The sequence below is a fragment of the Grampus griseus genome (assembly GCF_964374135.1).
Source record: "Grampus griseus genome assembly, chromosome: 16".
NCBI classification, from domain to species: domain Eukaryota; kingdom Metazoa; phylum Chordata; class Mammalia; order Artiodactyla; family Delphinidae; genus Grampus; species Grampus griseus.
In genome coordinates, this window is record NC_139010.1 from 38,038,877 (window position 1) to 38,057,601 (window position 18,725).

The window sequence follows — 18,725 nt, forward strand, 5'->3', positions numbered from 1 at the left end:
AATGAAAAAAGCCAGACTGAAACTGCTACATACTCTATGACCTCAGGTATATGAAATTTTGGAAAAAACAAGGCTGCAGGAACAGAAAACAGATCAGTAGATGCCAGGGTTGGTGGTGGGAGAAGGGACCCACCACAAAGGAGCATGAAAGAGCTTTTGACAAGAGGGAAGTAGTCTCTATCTTGATAATGATTACCTAATTGTGTACATTTCCACTTTTTTTTTTTTTTTTTTTTTTAGATATTGCACCAGTTATCTTCTACTTGCCCTTCCAGATGTACTCTCCACCCTGATCTCAGCCCCGGGAGGCTGACCTGTAACAAAGTTTCCTTACCCTCAGGCTTCCCTCGGGTTCCATCTATGAGGAGCCTCAGGACAGAGGAGGGAAGGAGCAGAGTTAGGTTCAAATACTTTATCCTCAAGCACCCTCCTTATGAGGCCCCTTCAAAAGAAGGATACTGCTCTTCTTAAGGTGGCCTCTAAATGGCCCAATTAATCCCTTACCCCTGTGAAACTGGGTGATAACAGCTTCACTGCAGCTAACCCAGGCTAGGCTTTCCCTAACATTCCTCCCACACCTTTGTAAATAGCCTAAAACCCTCCCGGTTTGAGCCTAACTGGGGCATGCCATGTTTCCAAGTGCGACCTTGACTGATAAATCAAGATGAAAACTTTAAAAATATATGAGAAGGCAAATACATCTTGTCATCTACCTCCTCCTGTACTCTAACACTCAAAATGTACCTGCACTTCTTTCCCATCTCCTAATCCAACAACCCACTACCCCCACCCCCCGTACCTTTTAAGTCCAGAGTATTCAGGCCTCAGTGAAGAGCAAACTCACACACACCTGGGGGTCATGCCCTCTATCACCTCCTTGTCCTAACTGAAACCTAAGGATGCTACTTCTCCTGCAGTGCCCTCTAGTATCTCAGAGAAGGATGGCTTGCCCTTTATAAAACTATTACTACTCCCCACTCTTATAAAAGCCCATTCCTTTGAGGCTTGTGCCACCTAGTTACCCTCTAATATTCCTCATATCTGTCATCTAACAACCTTATTCTTCATTAAAGGATTTTACACAAAGATTTATAATCTACCCCTGCATGCCACTTTCGCTATCATCCTGAATTCCACCAAATTCCAAACCCCTAACCTCCCAGTTTCTTAATCTTCTCCCATCAACAGTCTTCTACATTCCATCTGTGCCACCAGTTCACAGTTTCATCCAGGAACTTGTCATGTCCTAAAATGCTTCAACTTTCAAATATTAAAAAATCAGATAACCCATATTTTAATCACTACCAACTATCCAACTTGCTTGTTCCAGTAATCCTATTCTTGGCTTTTATTTAATAAGACTCTCAGTATACTGACCTCTCTTCTCTCCTTTCTCCTACCCACCCACCCTGTCCAGTTAGTAAACTTTAAACTGCACAGTCCATCATTTCAGTCACTCTCTGGTTGCTAACCTAAATTCTTTCTTCTCTATCTGTTCATTCCATATCTACTCAGACAAAATGCCAGTCCAGGGTAATTCTCATTATTCTATCCAATTCTGTATTTTGTGCAGGTTCTGGCTAATAGGGCCTACTAAAGAAGAGGGGGAAACACACATACTCAATGGGGAGATCAGCAACCATGAGTTTTCAGTGATACAAACTTCAACTAAGGCATCAATAATGTCCAGAAATTCTTTCTCCCTAGACAGCTCCCTCCTTTTCCACTTTCTGCAACATCTATTTGAACCCTTTGCTCCTCCCCTCCAGCCACCACATACCCATCCTTTTTTCTATCTCCCTTTCAGAGATGACTTCTTTTGCCACTTTATGGAAAGAAAGAAAAAAAAAGAAGCTTTTGTTCATAAACCACCTCATCTTCCATCTTCCCATTAAACTCACATTTTCACCCACCTTTCCTCCTAGCCAAGAAATGCAGCATCCCTTCTCCTAAGACCACTCTCCCCCTGGGTTTTGGATCCTACGCTTCAAGGCTCCCTTGTGTAATCAAACTTTCCAGAACCCCTCATTTATCTCTAGCTGCCCCTTTTCTTCTCTCCTTCAAACATCTTTAACAAGTTGTGTACACTTGCCAACCCCATTTCCTAGCTGTGTACTCACTGCTCAGACCACTTCTATCCAAGCTGTAAAATCCAATGCCTGCTTTGTAGTCCTCATTTTCATTGATTTTACAGCAGGAATTCCAATTCAGTAGATCCTTCATGAAACACTTTTCTGTTGGGTTCTATAAAATATCACTCACATGATTTTCCTTCAGGTACTCTAGTTTCTCCTACTCAATTTCCTTATCTAGTTTTTCTTCCTCTTTTCTCCATCCATTAAGTATTGCAAGTTCTTCACAGTTCAGTACTTCTCCTTACATTCTCTGTAATGACTTCTAATCCTGTACTTTCAAATAACATTTATATGCTGATTCACAAATTTATCATCGCTAACCAAGACTTCTTATCTAAGAAGTTCCATACCAGCAGATCCTGCTGCCTCTTGAACATATCTCACAAATATCTTAAACTCAATGTATCCAAAACTGAACTCACGAACTTCCCCTCATAAATGTCCCCTTATCTCAATGAATGACACTACAACATACTCAGTTGCTCACATCAGATACCTGGGATTCATTCTTGATGTCTCCTTCCTTATAGCCCACATCACCAAGCAGGTTCACTTTTATCCTTTCCCAGTCACCAGCAGGTCTCAAGTCAAATGTCAGTCTTGCCCCCAGGCCTCACTCAGACCAGGTAAATTAGCCTATATTTCACAGCATCCTATATTTTTCTGTCATTTTCTGCAGAAAATGTTTGTCTTTATTCAATCTGTCTTATTCTTTATTCAATCCATCTTGCCCACTAGAATGTGAAAAAGCAAGATCTTTTTCATGGACATACACCCAACACCCGGCATACAGAAGACACTGAAATTATAGTTGGATGGTTGGAAGGAAGGCATCCCCACAACTACTTATGAAAAATTCATCCTCCTCTACCACCAGAGGTCTGGAAAAGTTGAGGACTATTTCCTAAAGAGTCAGGGGCTGAACCATAAAAATATACAGTGCATCATCTTGTTCTAAATTCTAAGAATATGGAATACATGTTGAAAATGCTCTGAAAAACAACAAACATTACAAAAATGTGTTGCCATTGTTTTAGAAATACTTATTTATCATAGCCAGCAGAAGTCAACAGTTCCATCCCTAGAGGACAGAGACTATGCTTACGGTTTTCTTGTACCAGCTCATGGCTGGTATTCAACCTGGATCTGAGAAGAAACTTATTAGTGATTACCTGCGCTTGTGTTACTGCTCAAACGCTAAGAATGAACCTCCTTTCACAAAGAAACTCCTTTACAAGAAACTAAAGCTCTACTTTAAAACAAAATGTATTTACTTGAAATTACAGTGTCTCAGAATTTGCATATTGTTAAATTTCCATACAGAACAAAAAATTAACAAACAGAAGATACCTATTAACTATAAAAATAAGGTCAGCTTTCTTCAGCAAGTATTATAGGTAGTTTGGCCTCTATTCTTATTAAAAAGAAAATTACTTAAACAGAGGCAAAAGATAATCCATAATTTGTTGTCAAAGTTATTTCCAACATCAAGAGAAAACTCATTGTATAGTGACAGTCTGTTAAATATAAAGCTTTAAATATGATAAAATTAAGTTCACTCACATCAGAATACAGCAGCACTGTACGAAAAGAACACTTTGGATGTTTCTCAGATCTTCCACTTAATAGTTCAAGTTATTCAACTTCTCTGAACTATGCTTTACCCGCTCTAAAATGGGAATAACACCTGCCTTAAATAGTTGTGATTAAAGAGCAACTGATACATAAAGGGCTTAGAACAAAGTAACAACAGGCATCTTCTCCTCTTCTCTCTTTTTTTTTTTTTTCTTTTTTGGCCAGCTTTGCACCTTGCAGGAGCTTAGTTTCCCGACCAGGGATTGAACCCATGCCCCCTGCAGTGGAGGCACAGAGTCTTAACCACTGGACCACCAGGGAAGTCCCTTATCCTCTTCTCTTAAAAGAAGCTGATTTCAGGTACGACAGGTATATTCTATATGACAAATACATTCAATATCTAAATGAAGGCAGGTAACTCTTGCTGATGCTGTACTTGCAGAATTCTTTAGTAATCCTTATTAATCACCTGTACTTTATCCAATGAGTAGATGACAATCTCCTCTCAGGTCACAAGTTCCTGGCCTACTTTAAGCTTTCAGGACGAGAACAATTCATTTCCCTTTCTAAAAACCTCTTCAGTTCTAAATCAAAGTTGCTAATTTCCTGACAGTAACAGCCCTCTAACTTATACAAATACTCAGTACAGCTTTAAGCAAATGGAAAAAATTTTATTGGCTACAAAGACAGTCATGCAAATTAAGAGCCTATGCCATAGTTATCTCAATATTTGGCAGGAAATGTAGACTGAATCCCAGCTGGCTAGCAAGGAAAGTGTGCCAAATAGAAATACAAGTCTTTACACACTTTATTCTGGAGCCCAGATTAAAAACCTGTAGCAGAAAGCACAAAGATGGAAAATAGAAGTAGCTGCATATAAAAGGCAAGAGAAGCTTTCTTTTACCCCTAATGCACATAGCCCTGGATTCCAAACTTTATAAGAGTACTCCAAGATCTCTCAAAAGGTCAAAGTTTTAGGCCCTGCTAAAAGTCATTTTTAAGTGTCGCACTTGTTTGAGGATTCACTGGCTTTAATGATAACTGCAACTGAAGTATCTACAGATAAAATAACAAATCCTGAAGCTGCTTTAAAATAATCCAGGAGAGGGACTTCCCTAATGGCACAGTGGGTAAGAATCCGCCTGCCAATGCAGGGTACACAGGTTCGAGCCCTTGTCTGGGAAGATCCCACATGCCGCGGAGCAAATAAGCCCGTGCGCCACAACTACTGAGCCCTCGCACCTTAGAGCCCGTGCTCCACAGGAGAAGCCACCACAACGAGAAGCCTGCGCACCGCAATGAAGAGTAGCCCCCGCTCACCCAACTAGAGAAAGCCTGTGCTCAGCAACAAAAACACAACGTAGCCAAAAATAAATAAATAAAATAAAATAAATTTTTAAAAAAATCCAGGAGGCAGAGAGAGTAGTGTCTACAATAGATGGAACAAGATTTGCCATATACTGACAACTGTTGAAGCTAGAAAACAGGTACATGACGTTCTTTTTAACATTCTATTTTTGTGTGTCTGAAAGTTCCACACTAAAAAGTTTTTTTTCTTAAATCAAGGTTAGGATGTTTTAGCAACTCAGTCCTTCCCTGTAGTTCTCATTCAGTTTGTAATCTTGCTTCTGGTTCCCTTACCCACCAAGCACCTATTTGGAAAATAGCAACCATCATATTTTATCATGACCTCATTCTGGGTTTCCTCTTCAAGTAAGCCATAATCTTAAAAAGCACTATCTGGTATGAAATATTTAAAACAAAGAATTTTAATAGTACCTAAAAATTAACTACATACTACGCCATAAAGAGATCTACTTTAAAACTTAATGCCAGGAGATATGATATAGTAAGTCTGAGCTTGGATAAGTCCTTTTCACTGATGTGATATAATTCTGCAGCAAAAATGGTATGAATGAGCAGGAACATTCCACTGGAAGGATACCAAAGAAACTGACTTGTGCACTTTGAACAGAATAATCATAAAATTTCCTGTACATGACCTGCAAAGAATTTCTGAGACCAAAATAGGTGTACAGCACTTTTATCTGAAGTCCAAAATTTTATCATTCTCAAAAGATCTCTAATTCAAAAAAGGTTTAGGAACCACTCTAGATTTACAGAGACTCCTTTTATCAAAACCTTAGGTTTGAATTTCTAAACTTCAGCGAAAATGAGGTTTTCTGAATGATAGCAAAGGCAATGACAATCTGACAGACATAATGCAAGAAGAGAGTCTAGGCACAGAGAAATGCCCAAATTTTAGAGAAGACGGGCAAAAAAGGAAGCTCATCATGTATAGAAGTATTCTCAGAACTATAACCAACTTATAAACATGAACTTATACAGGGTTTATAAGAACAATAACTTTTACATCTTAGGGATAGGATAAGACCATGAGAATTAAATGCACTCCTTCAAAGTTCCCTTCTTATCCTACAGCAAGCTACCAGGGTTGCTGCAGCTCTGGATGGGTGAGGGAGAGGAGAAAGTAAGAAATATTTATACTGCTACACCATTCCCTTTCTACTAAGGGTGCCTTGCGAAGAAAGAAGGAAGAGGAACAAGATGTTCTTGAACATCTATTTTCTCTATTTTAGTATATATTTTCCCCTCACAAACCCATTACAATGGAGTTTGGATTTCCAGTCAGTCCACAGTATCAGCACCAGAACTACAATTTAGCTACATTATACTGGGAAGCTAATACCTCATTTCTACAGAAAATTATGTTTCCAGTTCCCAGTGAACAACTTCAAATGGCACTCTGGATATATATAGATGTAACATGAGCAAAACTATATAAGCAATTGCTGCCTATGAATATTTCACTTCCAAGTTCCTGTTCTCCCTGTACCTAAACATTTATCCTATTGATGATACCCTCTGCCTGCCAGTAATGCCCCCCTCTCCTCCAAAGACAGCACTTGGGAAAGCTTGTGTCTGCGCACCTTGACCAGTTTCACCACTTCCCCAGCCTCATCTTCCCTCCTCCAGCCTATCTGTCCCATACTGAGGACTAGAACACTGGATAACTGACTGGAACAGCATTCCCAGAGCCTGGCACAGTGAAGGACACAAAGTAGGTGTGCGTTTTGAAAAAAATCAATAAATGAATCTCATTCCAATTCTGCCACTACCCAAACTTGGACTGTTACTTAATCTTTTTGAGTCTCATCTATAAAACAAGGAAAGCTGAATTAAAGTTCATTTTGGCTCAATGGTTCTATGATTAGAATACACTTTTAGGAGCTTATCTGGAAAACAGCTTTTATGCTCTGTTTTCTAATGAAAATTTAACCTAACCTTAATTTATGAACAATGTTTCAGGAGAAATGTAGGAAAAGGATAAGAAGAGCCAAATCAGAATTAACCAGGAGGACCAAGGGAATGACAGTAACAGCTGGCTCATCCTCTCATCCAAGGGTGAGAAAAAGAGTGAAAAATGTTCAGGATTTTTTGTAAAACTATGCAAGGCAAAGTATTTGAGGTGCCTTATAGTAAGCCCCCAAAGGACAAATTCCTCTACAGAATTCCGAAATAGGAAAGTTTTGTCTTTACCTCCTTTTAAAATATGAGCTCTCTGTAACTTTTTTTTTAAAGGCTGCGCAGCATGCGGGATCTTAGTTCCCTCACCAGTGATCGAACCCGACCGAGCCCCTTGCAATGGAAGCGCCAAGTCTTAACCACTGGACTGCCAGGGAAGTCCCTATGTAACCTTTTATTATCACTAAATTTTGTCAGGAAGTCAAGAACTAAGGTTTGTTTTAGACCACAGTGCAATCCTTATCCTATTGCTGATAAGGCACGCAGGCTGTCTCCCTTGCCATCTCCAATCTAAGCTCTTCAGTCTTTTAGTTAATTGCACTTTTTATCATTTATTATTGTAAGTCTTAAATCCTTTACATAAACGAGTTAGGGGCTTCCCTGGTGGCGCAGTGGTTGAGAGTCCACCTGCCGATGCAGGGGACATGGGTTCGTGCCGGGAGAGGCCACAACAGTGAGAGGCCCAAGTACCGCAAAAAAAAAAAAAAAAAACGAGTTGGGGTACAACTGATAAAATACATTGTTTTAAGAACAAACACTAGATGCCAGGTTTACAAATTAACATTTTAAAAATACAACTGGTTTTGTGGATGAAAATCTATTAATACAAGTTGCTACTGGCACCAGACTCCAAACTAATTTCAATTTGCTCAATTCTTTGTTTCCACTCCATACTTCCTTAATCTTCCTAGTTTTGGAAGAAAGTGTTAACTCCTAAACTTAATCCTCATTGTAAACGCTCATCTCAGTTTCATTATCAGTAACCATCCAAATCCTCCACAGTAATAGAAATGAGATACTGTGCAATCCCAACACAACAGAAAGATGTTTCTTACTTCAACTGGAGTTAAGGATTAATGAAAGATCACTCCCAAAATGTACTGTGGGTACAGTCTGGAAACATTAATTTCCAAGTTGCTTAAGTAAAATTTCAACTCCTAATTGGTTCCTTTAATTTCTTAAATCTCTTGTACAAAATTATCTTTGGTCCCCATTAATTATTAATGCAGAAAAAAAACCCCAAGAGGTATAATATTTCAGAATCTAAATCAAAATCATTTAACTAAATATTAGCTTACACAAAGCTCTCCTGGCTCAGAATAAAGAAAATCAAAACTTACCTGAAGTAATTAATTTAGCACAGCTACTTCTGCTTGCATCATCATCTAAGACACGGTTTGTGCTCTTTTCTTTCCCAAGCAAAGTATCCTCCAAACGTAAGCATTTATCAGATACAACAATGTCTTCACCCATCACATGACTAATTTTGCTATTAGTTTCAAGTACAGAAGTGACGTCTTCCAGCTGAGCAGCTTCACTAGATTCTGAATAAGAGGAACCTTTACCCTGGGCTAAATTCTTTGAAGAAACTGGTAGAGACTCGTCATCACTGTCAAATCCAAAAGGATCTCCAGTGTCTTCTTCTTCCATCTTAGGTTTCTTCGGAATTTCTTGGATATCCGGTTTGAAATTGGGCCTCTTCTGTCCTAATTTAGCCATAAATGTGGTCTCTCCCCACTTTGTGCTAAGGGTGGTCCGTTTGTTGGAAAAGACTTCATCAAACTTTGAACTGCCATTTCCTCCTTTCCTACTGTATGTTTTCCCAAATCTGGATGTCATTTTGACACCTGTTTCATATTCTCTGTGAAAAAAAAAGTAAGAAAATATATAATCACCAAATATTTAACAAGTAAATATGGCTTTTCTCCCCATATGGCTTTTCCACATTCAAGGTACAAATCTTTAAAAACGGTTAAATAAGGGGAGGGAGTATACAGAGAGGGGCTCATTTTTTACTCTACATACTTCTGTTAATCTTTTTTACGAGTACATATTCATTTGCTACTTTCAGAATAAGAAAGCCTAACAACTAACCAACTTATAAGCCAGCATTCACAAAACCAACTTATACTGGAACACTGATTTCTTTAAAAGTTTCAAATTCATCTACTTATTATTCTCATATCACTTTTACCATAAAAAATAATCTGAATAGGCTAATTACCCTTAATATAAAATCTTAAGCACAAAATGTTAATTTTTTTCAGGATTTTAGAGATGTCAAATAATTGACTAAATATAGTTCCTTGAAATTTCAGAGCACTTACTCATATAAGGGGGAAAAAGTCAGAAAAATGGTGCTATTTTCCCACATATTAGAACCTGCAGCTTTTAACCCATCCTTAAAAACCTGATTTTTGGCCTAATGTAATATGAATTATGACTTGAAAAATATTCCTTACTTGGTCATCTCCCTTAGTGCAAGAAACCGTATTTCTTCTACCTTCCTTGTCTCCATAGTGCTGTGCTCATTTGCTGGAGCTAGTGAACTCCAGCATATTACAATGACTGGTCCATGGATTATTAAAAGAAGCAATAGAAACATGTAACTTTATTTTCCTCTTTGCTTGAAGATAGGATAAATTGATTCATCTGATTTATCTACATACTAAGTACTAGGACAAAAATTTCAGGACAGTAAATCAAGAGTCAAACATTTTTAAAACAAGTTAAAGTACTTCTTAAACACTATCAATCCTTATCCATTTCTTACACAATACAACCATCAGAATGATATTTTGACCTATACTTTTCAATGTTTTAATCTGTAGTTTATGTTTCCCTTTATCAACTTAAATTCTCCCAATTTATAGGGAATCCCTATAAACTCAGTTTGATATATGTATGTGTGCATATATATATTTAGTAAAGCAATTTCCCCTCTAATATTTTGGTTAGAAGCCAATTCTAATTGGACAAAATAATACTTAATTTAGTCATCATACACATCTGCTTTAAGAGAAAATAATTTGTAATTGTTCGAAAATCTTTTAACATCTCACAAAACTTTCTCCTTTGGGAAATCTATTTCCCCTTCTACTGTAGATTTACACTAAAAAATCTTGTCTTTCTTGTTAAGAATAGCTAAAAAAACTAAGTATATTTAGCAGGTACAAGAAACACAAAATAAGTCATTTCTTTTCATTCCTCCTGGGATGTAAAGCCCTGATCTACAGATCTATATTTACACATACACCAACAAAGCTGGAATGTTTTGGATACACTAACACGGTAATTACCTAAAAATGCTGACTAAAGGCCAAACCAAAAATCTAGACTTGGGCTACTTTAGGCCCATACCAGAAAAACTCATGGCAAAAGTGGTCCGAGAACCATAAAGCATTAACTGTTACAACTTGAAAGTCTGCAGATGAATATTTGATATTAAGGAGTGAATTATTTCAAGTTACAAGAAAATCATGCTTATGTTTTTTTTAAAAAACCCATGTCTTTAACAAATATATACTGAAATACTGATGCAATAATGTCAGTGATTCTCTAACTTGAAGGGGTGTGGAATGGAAAGTGCATAGATGAGAAAAATTTGGTTTAGAGTTAATAACTGTTGAATCTGAAAGATGAATACATGGGAGTTCATTACACAATATCCCCTACCTCTGACTGTCTTTACAGTTTTCCACGTCTTTTTTTTTTTAAAGTCACTAGACAAACTATTGTGATGGCATTATCCAAGCCTCGAGTGTAAAGCACACAGAAATTCAAAAACAAGTGTGTAGACGTATGTGACATTGTACTTTCAGTATACTTCAAGAACACAGGCTATCTTGCTCAGGCTTCAAACGCCAAAGATTACCCTAACCAAAAAGGAAAGAATGATTCACAAGTAAGTCTTTTCTGTCGGTGGGCCTTTGCCCCAGCCCAAAGCCAGGTCGAATTTTCTGGGAAGTGCGCTAGGATAAAAGGTCCTCACACTTAACCCCCAACCAAATCCATAGTCTTTCAGATCTCCAAGGGCTTAGGGGCTTCCACGACGGAATGAAAGCCGGAAAAGCCAAACCTCATCACCCAGAAATCCTCACCTGGGGGCGGCGGTGCGCGAGGAGGTGGCGGGGAGAGGCGGCCCCCCTCCCGGGGAAGCTCACGCAACTTTTCTCCTCCCCACCCCCACCTCCCAGGAAAGGGATGTTGCTTCCGACGCCCCGGAAGCCTCTGCCACCGAATCCCCAGGGCAGTGGAAGGCCTCCGCGGAGGCCAGGGGCGGAGGTAAGACGGCAAAAAATTCCGGCCTGAAGCCAACGCACTTGACCGTGCCTGGGGAGGGAACTAAATCAGCCGTAGCCCAGAAAGAACTCAGAATAAAAGGGAAAAGAGTTCTTCAGATCGTTCCCCTGCCCAACTTCCTCAGAGGCCGGGTGGGTGAGGTACAGAGACTTCCATCACCCCCTCCCGGACCCCTGCCTCCCCCACCCTCGGCAAGCTCCGGGCCTAGGCAGCCACCCGAGACCTCACTTACCCTCGGCGCCTGGCGAGTGCTTTAGCCTCGGGCCGCCTCCGCCTCTCCCGCTCCCAACGGCCCACGGGCGGGCGCCGGAGCCCCGCGCGGGAGAACGGGGCCGGCTGGTGAGCGAAGAGAGGCAAAGGGCTCCGCCACCGTCAGAACCCGCGACTCCGCTCTCGGTAAATAGGAAACCCGGTGGAGGGGGGGGAGGAGAGGCGGCACCGCAACTTCCCTCCCCGCCTCGAGCGCCGCCGGCCGGGCCCGGGCCTAGGCCTCCCTGGCTACCGCCGCCGCCGCCGCCGCCGGAGCTGGTACCAGAGCCCGCTACGTGCCCCCAGTGGGCCGCCGCCGCCTCCTGCGCCGCCGCTTCCGTCGGTGAATGGTCAGCGCTAGAGTTTGAACAGGGCCCTGAACCATCTCAACGCCATTTGCGCTCCCGGCCCCCACCTCCTTCCTCCAACAGCGGCTCGCTCCGTCACTCCGCTTCCCACAGGCCCCGCGCGGCCGCCCGACCCCGCAGCCAATCGCGCAGCTGCTTACTCAAACCGCCGCGCAGGCGCCGCGCCCCGCATGCTCCGGCGCCCGCCATTGGGCCGACCGCGGGGCCCGACGGGAGTTGTAGTCCGGGTCCGCGAGGTCGCGGCGCTGAGAGCTCGGCGCGGGAGCTGGCAGCGGGAGGAGAGGTGGCGGCGGACCCGGACGGCCCGGGCTCCGGAGCAAGTTCCAGCTGCTGGCCCTGCCGGGAGACGCAGGTGCCACGGGGGAGGGCCGGGGGCGCAGTGCAGGCAGCTGTGTCAATCGTTTCCCCTCCAGGGACTCGCCGGTGTCAGGGGACGGTGGGTTGTACAGCTGCGCCGGGCCTGCTAGGGTCGCCGCCTGGGAGCCGGGAGGCTGGGAGCTCGCGGCTCCGTGCGGCCCTCGACCCGTCCTGGCCGGTGCTGTACCTGCGCAGTTAATGACAGCGGGAACTGGGAGGCCCGGGGAGCTGGGCAACCGATCCACGGTCGCGGCCTGGAGCGATGTCAGCTCGGCTCTTTATTGTGCCACCTGTATCCCCTCGGTCCTTACCTTCGTAGTTCTTTCTCCCTCTGTCCATCCCGAACCCGTTAAAAGTGACCCCTGAGAATATTGGATGGTATTAAGGAATTATCGTTAACCTTGTTGGGTGTGATGACGGTAATGTGGTTATGTGAAGGAGAGAAAGGAAAAAAAAAAGACGAAATACTAAAAGTTTTGACAGATAAAATGATCCAGTGTCTGGGATTTATTTTAAAATAACTCCTACAAAAACTGATGGAAGGAGGATAAAACAAGCCAGTGGGGTGTTTTCCATTGCTGATGCTGTGTTATACACGGGCTCATTCCAATATCTCTACCTATATATCTGAAATTTTCCATAATAAAAAATTTAACCAGTGATTGCCTCTGGGGAGGACAGGGAGGTGGCGGATGATGGGAGATCATTTATTTTTCTTTATACACCATTTTGTGCTGTTCGAAGTTTTTTCCGTGTCAATGTATTACCTCTTCAGAAACTCGGAAAGTTTTAGTTTTTCTTTTTTGTTTTTAAGGCTGCGGAAGGAAAACCACGTTAAGAGTAGCACAATTGGTTCCTCCTAAGAGATGTACATGATTCTTTGGGCTCGGATGGCACTGCTGTTAGGTAGGCGGTGAATGGAGATCCACTTGGGAAATTAGAAAACTACTAATTGCTTTATTTGAAAAGCCCGCCTCTTCCTCCACAAAAGGTAATTTGCTTTTGAATGCACCAGAAGTTACCAAACTCCTCCAATATATTCGGGCAACTACAAACAGAAAAAATAGTTCAGACATCCTGTAGCCCTTCCCAAAAGGAATTTAAAGTGGATTTTAGTATGGCTGAATTGTTTTACTTTTGCACAACTGCTTGCAAAATTTACATTCCGACATTTACAATTTCCCAAATATATCAATACTTGATTGTATCAAAACCAACTTTTTTCTTTTTTTTTTTTTTTTGGCTTAAACAGTAGAAATTTATTTCTCACATTCTGAAGGCTAGGAAGTCCAAGATCAAGGTGCAAGTTGATTCTCTTCCTGGTGAGGACTCTCTTCCTGGCTTGCAGATGGCTGCCTTCTTGCTGTTTCTTCACATGGTAGAGAGAGATGATTTTTGTCTCTTCATATAGTGGTTCTACCCTCATAAACTAATAACATCCCAAAGGCCCTTCCTCCAAATGCCCTCACATGGGGGTTAGGGCTTCACTATATAATTTTTTTTTTTTCAAAACCAACTCAAGTAGCTTATTCTAATGGAAGTTGTAATGAGTCTGCGTGTTCCACGGCATGTGACTTTTATTTGGGTCAGTTTTGTCTTTTTAAAAATTGGCATAGGGGCTTCCCTGGTGGCACAGTGGTTGAGAGTCCGCCTGCCGATGCAGGGGACACGGGTTCGTGTCCCGGTCTGGGAAGATCCCACATGCCGCGGAGTGGCTGGGCCCGTGAGCCATGGCCGCTGTACCTGCGCGTCCGGAGCCTGTGCTCCGCAACGGGAGAGGCCACAACAGTGAGAGGCCCGCGTACCGCAAAAAGAAAAAAAAAATTGGCATAGGATCTTGTTTTATCAGTTTGTTTGAAGACTGCCAGCAGAGGTGCAAGCTGCACTTACTATAATTATTTAGATGACATGGTGGTGGGTGCTAATTAAGGGGTAATTATCATCAGAGGCAAAGGCTAAGATCAAAAAGCTGAAAGTGGTGGGGAGACAGTTGCAGGATCTTTCTGTAAAAGGGTGCTGTGAACCCTCCGGGACCAAATGATGCCCTCACAAAGCTCATTATGCCCTGGCCTGGCTGGTGCTGGGCACTTAGCTGGGTCAGTGACTTTGCATGAAGCTGAAGTGGAAAAGTAAAATTTTTAAAGAAATAGCTAGTCCGTGGAGCTCCTTTTGAGGGCTTTTTGTGTGGTCGTTGTGTTAAGTAATGGAACTTAATGTTCATTCTTGCTACTCCAAGAGTGACCCCCCAGCATAGTCAGAACCTGGAAGCCTTTTGGGTAATGCAAGAATCCTTGTCCCCTCCCCAACTCCCCTGAATCAGAATCTGTACTTTAACAGGATTCCCCCAGGTGATTGGTCCACATGTTAAAGGTTAACAAGTACTGTTTTAAAGTATACCCATAGCATTTGACAGTAATCTAATTCTTTTTGTTAGGATGGGGGAGAACATTAAGAACCTACTATGCATCAGATATGATATCAGGCTCTTGAGGAAGTCTTCATTTGCATCTCTACCTGTTATCTTTATTTTACAAGTGAGGTAATGGAAACGTTGGCATTTGCTCCAGGTGTTGTAACTAATGAGGAAATCAAACTTTTTCTTAAGCATTTAGGACCCATTATTACTTTCAGATCTTGAATCCAGTACATGATTTGAAAAATAAATTGTGTGTGTGTGTTAAGTCTGTGGAAGCTTGGTGTATGAATACCGAAAAGAGCTGTGCTAGGGCTCTCCACCCTCATGTGTCCCACACTAAAGACAGGAGAGCCTGCCCATTCCAGGGCCCCTCCTAGAGGAGGTTCAGACTGTGGATTTGCAAGCTGTACCACCACTTTACCCTTTACCTCCCTGGTTCCACTGAGGCTAACAAATGCTCTGAAGGCTCCACCCCATTCCCTTGCCATGGCCCTGAGTTCCCTACCAGAGTGAGTGAACTGGATTCCAGTGTGGATAACACATCGGCAAGCAGCTTTTTGGGTTTTTTTTATATTTTATTGCTTTTGTTTTCTTAGTTCCCTCAACTTACACTCCTGCCCATTCCCCATTCCCACCCCCTAGGTTGGTTCTCTTCACTTCATTTGAATCTGTGCACATACATACCCAGTAGGTGCTTTTTTCTTTGCTAGTATGCCTCTATGCAAAGCTCTCAGATGTCTGATTTTTTTTCCATTAAATTTCCTATGTATTTCAGAAACTGAAAAGGATCTAAGGCAAGCGTGTACCCTTTGATGCTGCAGGCTGTCCCTGTATGCTGCCTAGAGGAGCACAGCATCCCCACTACCTTGAGTTCCACTCAGATGGACTCTAGCTGAAAAAAGAAAATCCCACAAAGAAAACTAATAGAATAATCTATTCTGCCATTGTTGTGCCTTTGTTTTAGCCCAGTCATGGGAACTGTCAGAACTGGAGTTGCTAAATAGAGCTATGCAGTCTTTCTCTGATAATGTGTAGTAAAATGTACTACAACTTATATAATTCAGTTCCAAGAACTAGAGGTCAGAAATTACCACATCGGCTAGAGGAAATTTTTCCTTTTCATGGAATGTGGAATAAAATTATAAATCATACCCTTAACATTGTAGCGGTTGTATTACAAGATGTGGGCCCCGCCCTGCCTTTATCTCTCTGACACTCTGCAACCCTTCTCTCTGTTCCGAGGAATATTGGGCTGATAGGACTTTTTTAACTAATGTCCCCCTGACTAGCCTATTTTAAATTGTAACACACCCACTCTCAAATGTTCACTATTCCCCCCCTTATTTTTCTTCAGGGCATTTATCTCCTCATCCAACATATCACATATTTTGCGTGTTTATCTTCCGTATGAGGTTAGAGATCTTTGCCGGTCTTGTTTTCTGCTGTATCCCTTGCACCTGGAAGAGTGTGGCACATAGTAGGTGCTCAGTAAATATTTGTTGAATAAATGGCCCCATTTCTTTCTTTTTTTAATGTAAGATTATATCATAAAAAGAAAGTGACTTGAAACTAACAACAGTTTCACATAAATTGTGGCTCCATAAGTTGATGACTGGGTTTTCCCAAGTGGGAGGGAGTGCTTTCTGGAGCTACCTTTTGTTCTTGCTTTGGATAGGTTTTCATTCTGAGAATTGAGGCGATGAATATTACTACAATCCCAATTACCTTGTTTTCTGGGATAATTGGAACATGTTCTCTGTAGATAGTGACATCCTTTGGGGAATAAACTGCTGTCTAGGTAACTGAAAGACAAAGCAAGGGAAATTCCCTGGGGACAGGCTGCCTGACAAGGATTGGTACCCAGTCATCTCTAAAGGTCTGGCTACCTGACTCTTGTCTGGAAACAGCCCTCTTCTCCCCAAGGTCCTCACCCCTAATGCTCTATGATACCCCTCTCCCTCAACAAAAACCCTCCTGGGACTTCCCATCACGAAAACTAAAATCCAAAATCCTTACAATGGCCTATAAGGCCCTGCATGATCTGGCCCCTGACAACTCCTATCCCTTCCCACTTTGCCAAGCCTGCCTCTGTCTACTACTAGAACCTCCCAGCTACTGCCTCAGGGTCTTTGTACTGCTGTTCCCTCCACTGGTCCTAGAGATAAGCACAGGACTCAAGCCCTCACCACTCAGGTCTTCGCTCCAGTGTCTCCTCAGTAGCGTCTACACTGACCATGCTATTTAAGTTAAACCCCTCACCCTGCTATCCCCACACTCCATATCCTTTCCCTCTGGTCTTTCACCATAGTAATCATGTTTGTTTTACATGTTAACTTGTCTGTTTGTTTCCTTCCACTAGAATATAAACTCTATGAGGACAGGGATTGTTGACTTTTCACCCATATATGCCCAGCACACCTAGAATAGTGCCTCACACACAGAAAGCATGCTGAAAATATTTGTGAACTAAATACCTCGTAAATTATGTTGAACTCTTCCATATCTTTACTTATTGTTTGTGTGCTTGAACTACCAATAATTGCAAAAGGTATCTTGAAACCTCCCACTGTAAGAGGAATTTTGTCAGTTTCTCCCTACAATTCTATTTCTGTTTTTATGTTTTTAGGATATTTTTTTGGGCACATAGAGTTTAGCATTGTTATAACTTCCTGATGGTGTTGAAAGCTTTTTAAGTAATATGGGAGATGAATTGCCAAAATTGCCTGAATTTTCCACCCCTCCCTGTACACACACCTCTTGCAATGTGTCTTTCCAATTCCTCCCAGAATCTGGGCTGGCCTTGTAACTTGCTTCTGCCAAAAGAATGTGGCAGAAGTGATAAATAGTTCTGAGCCTGAGCCTTCATAAACCTTGAATGCTTCCACATTCTCTCTTGGATCCCTGCCTCCACCATGAGAACAGGCCTGGGCTAGCCTGCTGGAGGATGAGAAGCTATATGGAAAAGAGCTGAGGACATCCTATACCAGTCAACAGCCAGCAGACCCCAAACAGGCAAGCCCAGCCAGGATCAGCATAGCCACCCACCTGACCTGCAGCTGCTCACAGATGCATGTGTGAGCCCACCTGGGCCCAGAAGAACTGCCCAGCTGACTTGTAGACTCATGAGCAATAATAACTAGCTATTATAGTAAGCCTGTGAGTTTTGAAGTGGCTTGTTATACAGCATTATTGTGGCAATAGATAATTGATGGTTAATGCCTCCTCATTTGGGTCGCAGCCTCAGAAAGGCTTTTCCGACTACCCAGGCAATCTAAATCTGCCTCCCAGTCTCTGTATAATACGGGTGTATTATTTTCTCAATAACGCCTATCACTCTCCAAAATGATTTGTTGACTACTATCTGTCTCCCACACTAGACTGTCAGCGGTATGATGTCAGAGACCTTGTCCACCTGCTCATCCTCAGCATCCAGCACGGTACTGCACTGTCCAGCTGTGTGTGTCCACCAAGCACTGGAAATGTGGCTAGTCCAACCTGAGATGTTCTGGAAATACAAAGCACTGGGTTTCCAAGGCTTAGTACAAAAATTGTGTATATAAAGTATCTCAATTGTTATACTGATAAAAGGTTGAAATAATAATATTTTGAATATATTGTGTTAAGTAGAATATGTTATTAAAGTTAATTTCATCTCCTTTTTACCTTTTTTAATGTGGCTACTAGAAAAAGTAAATTTGTGACCTTGCATTATATCTTTATTAGATAGACAGAATCTATAGAAGTTGCTATAGAAGGTCAGTAAATATTTATTGAAGGAAAATGTAAAAAAACAGACTTATGGGGCTTCCCTGGTGGCACAGTGGTTGAGAGTCCGCCTGCCGATGCAGGGGACGCGGGTTCGTGCGCCGGTCCGGGAAGATCCCACATGCCGCGGAGCGGCTGGGCCCGTGAGCCACGGCCGCTGAGCCTGCGCATCTGGAGCCTGTGCTCCGCAATGCGAGAGGCCACAACAGTGACAGGCCCGCATACCGCAAA

General features: G+C 42.1%; 1 protein-coding gene and 1 long non-coding RNA gene across 5 annotated transcripts in view; one reads left to right on the forward strand and one right to left on the reverse strand.

The window, feature by feature from the left end:
- The window catches only part of WAPL (WAPL cohesin release factor), a 75,697-nt gene extending 63,735 nt beyond the window's left edge, over positions 1 to 11,962 (reverse strand). The window contains exons 1-2 of one of the 3 annotated variants that reach the window (XM_082673938.1): positions 11,872 to 11,962; positions 8,378 to 8,898 (exon numbers count right to left, since the gene is read on the reverse strand). In XM_082673938.1, the coding sequence (XP_082530064.1) occupies positions 8,378 to 8,876 (499 nt within the window). In that variant the 5' untranslated portion in view covers positions 8,877 to 8,898; positions 11,872 to 11,962. Of the gene's footprint in view, positions 1 to 8,377; positions 8,899 to 11,571 lie in introns of all 3 variants that reach the window. The other 2 variants (XM_082673939.1, XM_082673937.1) reach the window with 2 other exon arrangements.
- A 230-nt stretch (positions 11,963 to 12,192) lies between these two features.
- On the forward strand, positions 12,193 to 18,311 carry LOC309834732. 2 transcript variants are annotated; one of them, XR_014297883.1, is made up of 3 exons: positions 12,193 to 12,308; positions 13,128 to 13,304; positions 18,107 to 18,311. It is a non-coding gene; the product is annotated as an uncharacterized lncRNA (long non-coding RNA). The 2 variants fall into 2 exon arrangements; XR_014297884.1 differs by having other exon boundaries at positions 13,128 to 13,219.
- The last annotated feature ends 414 nt before the right edge of the window (positions 18,312 to 18,725 follow it).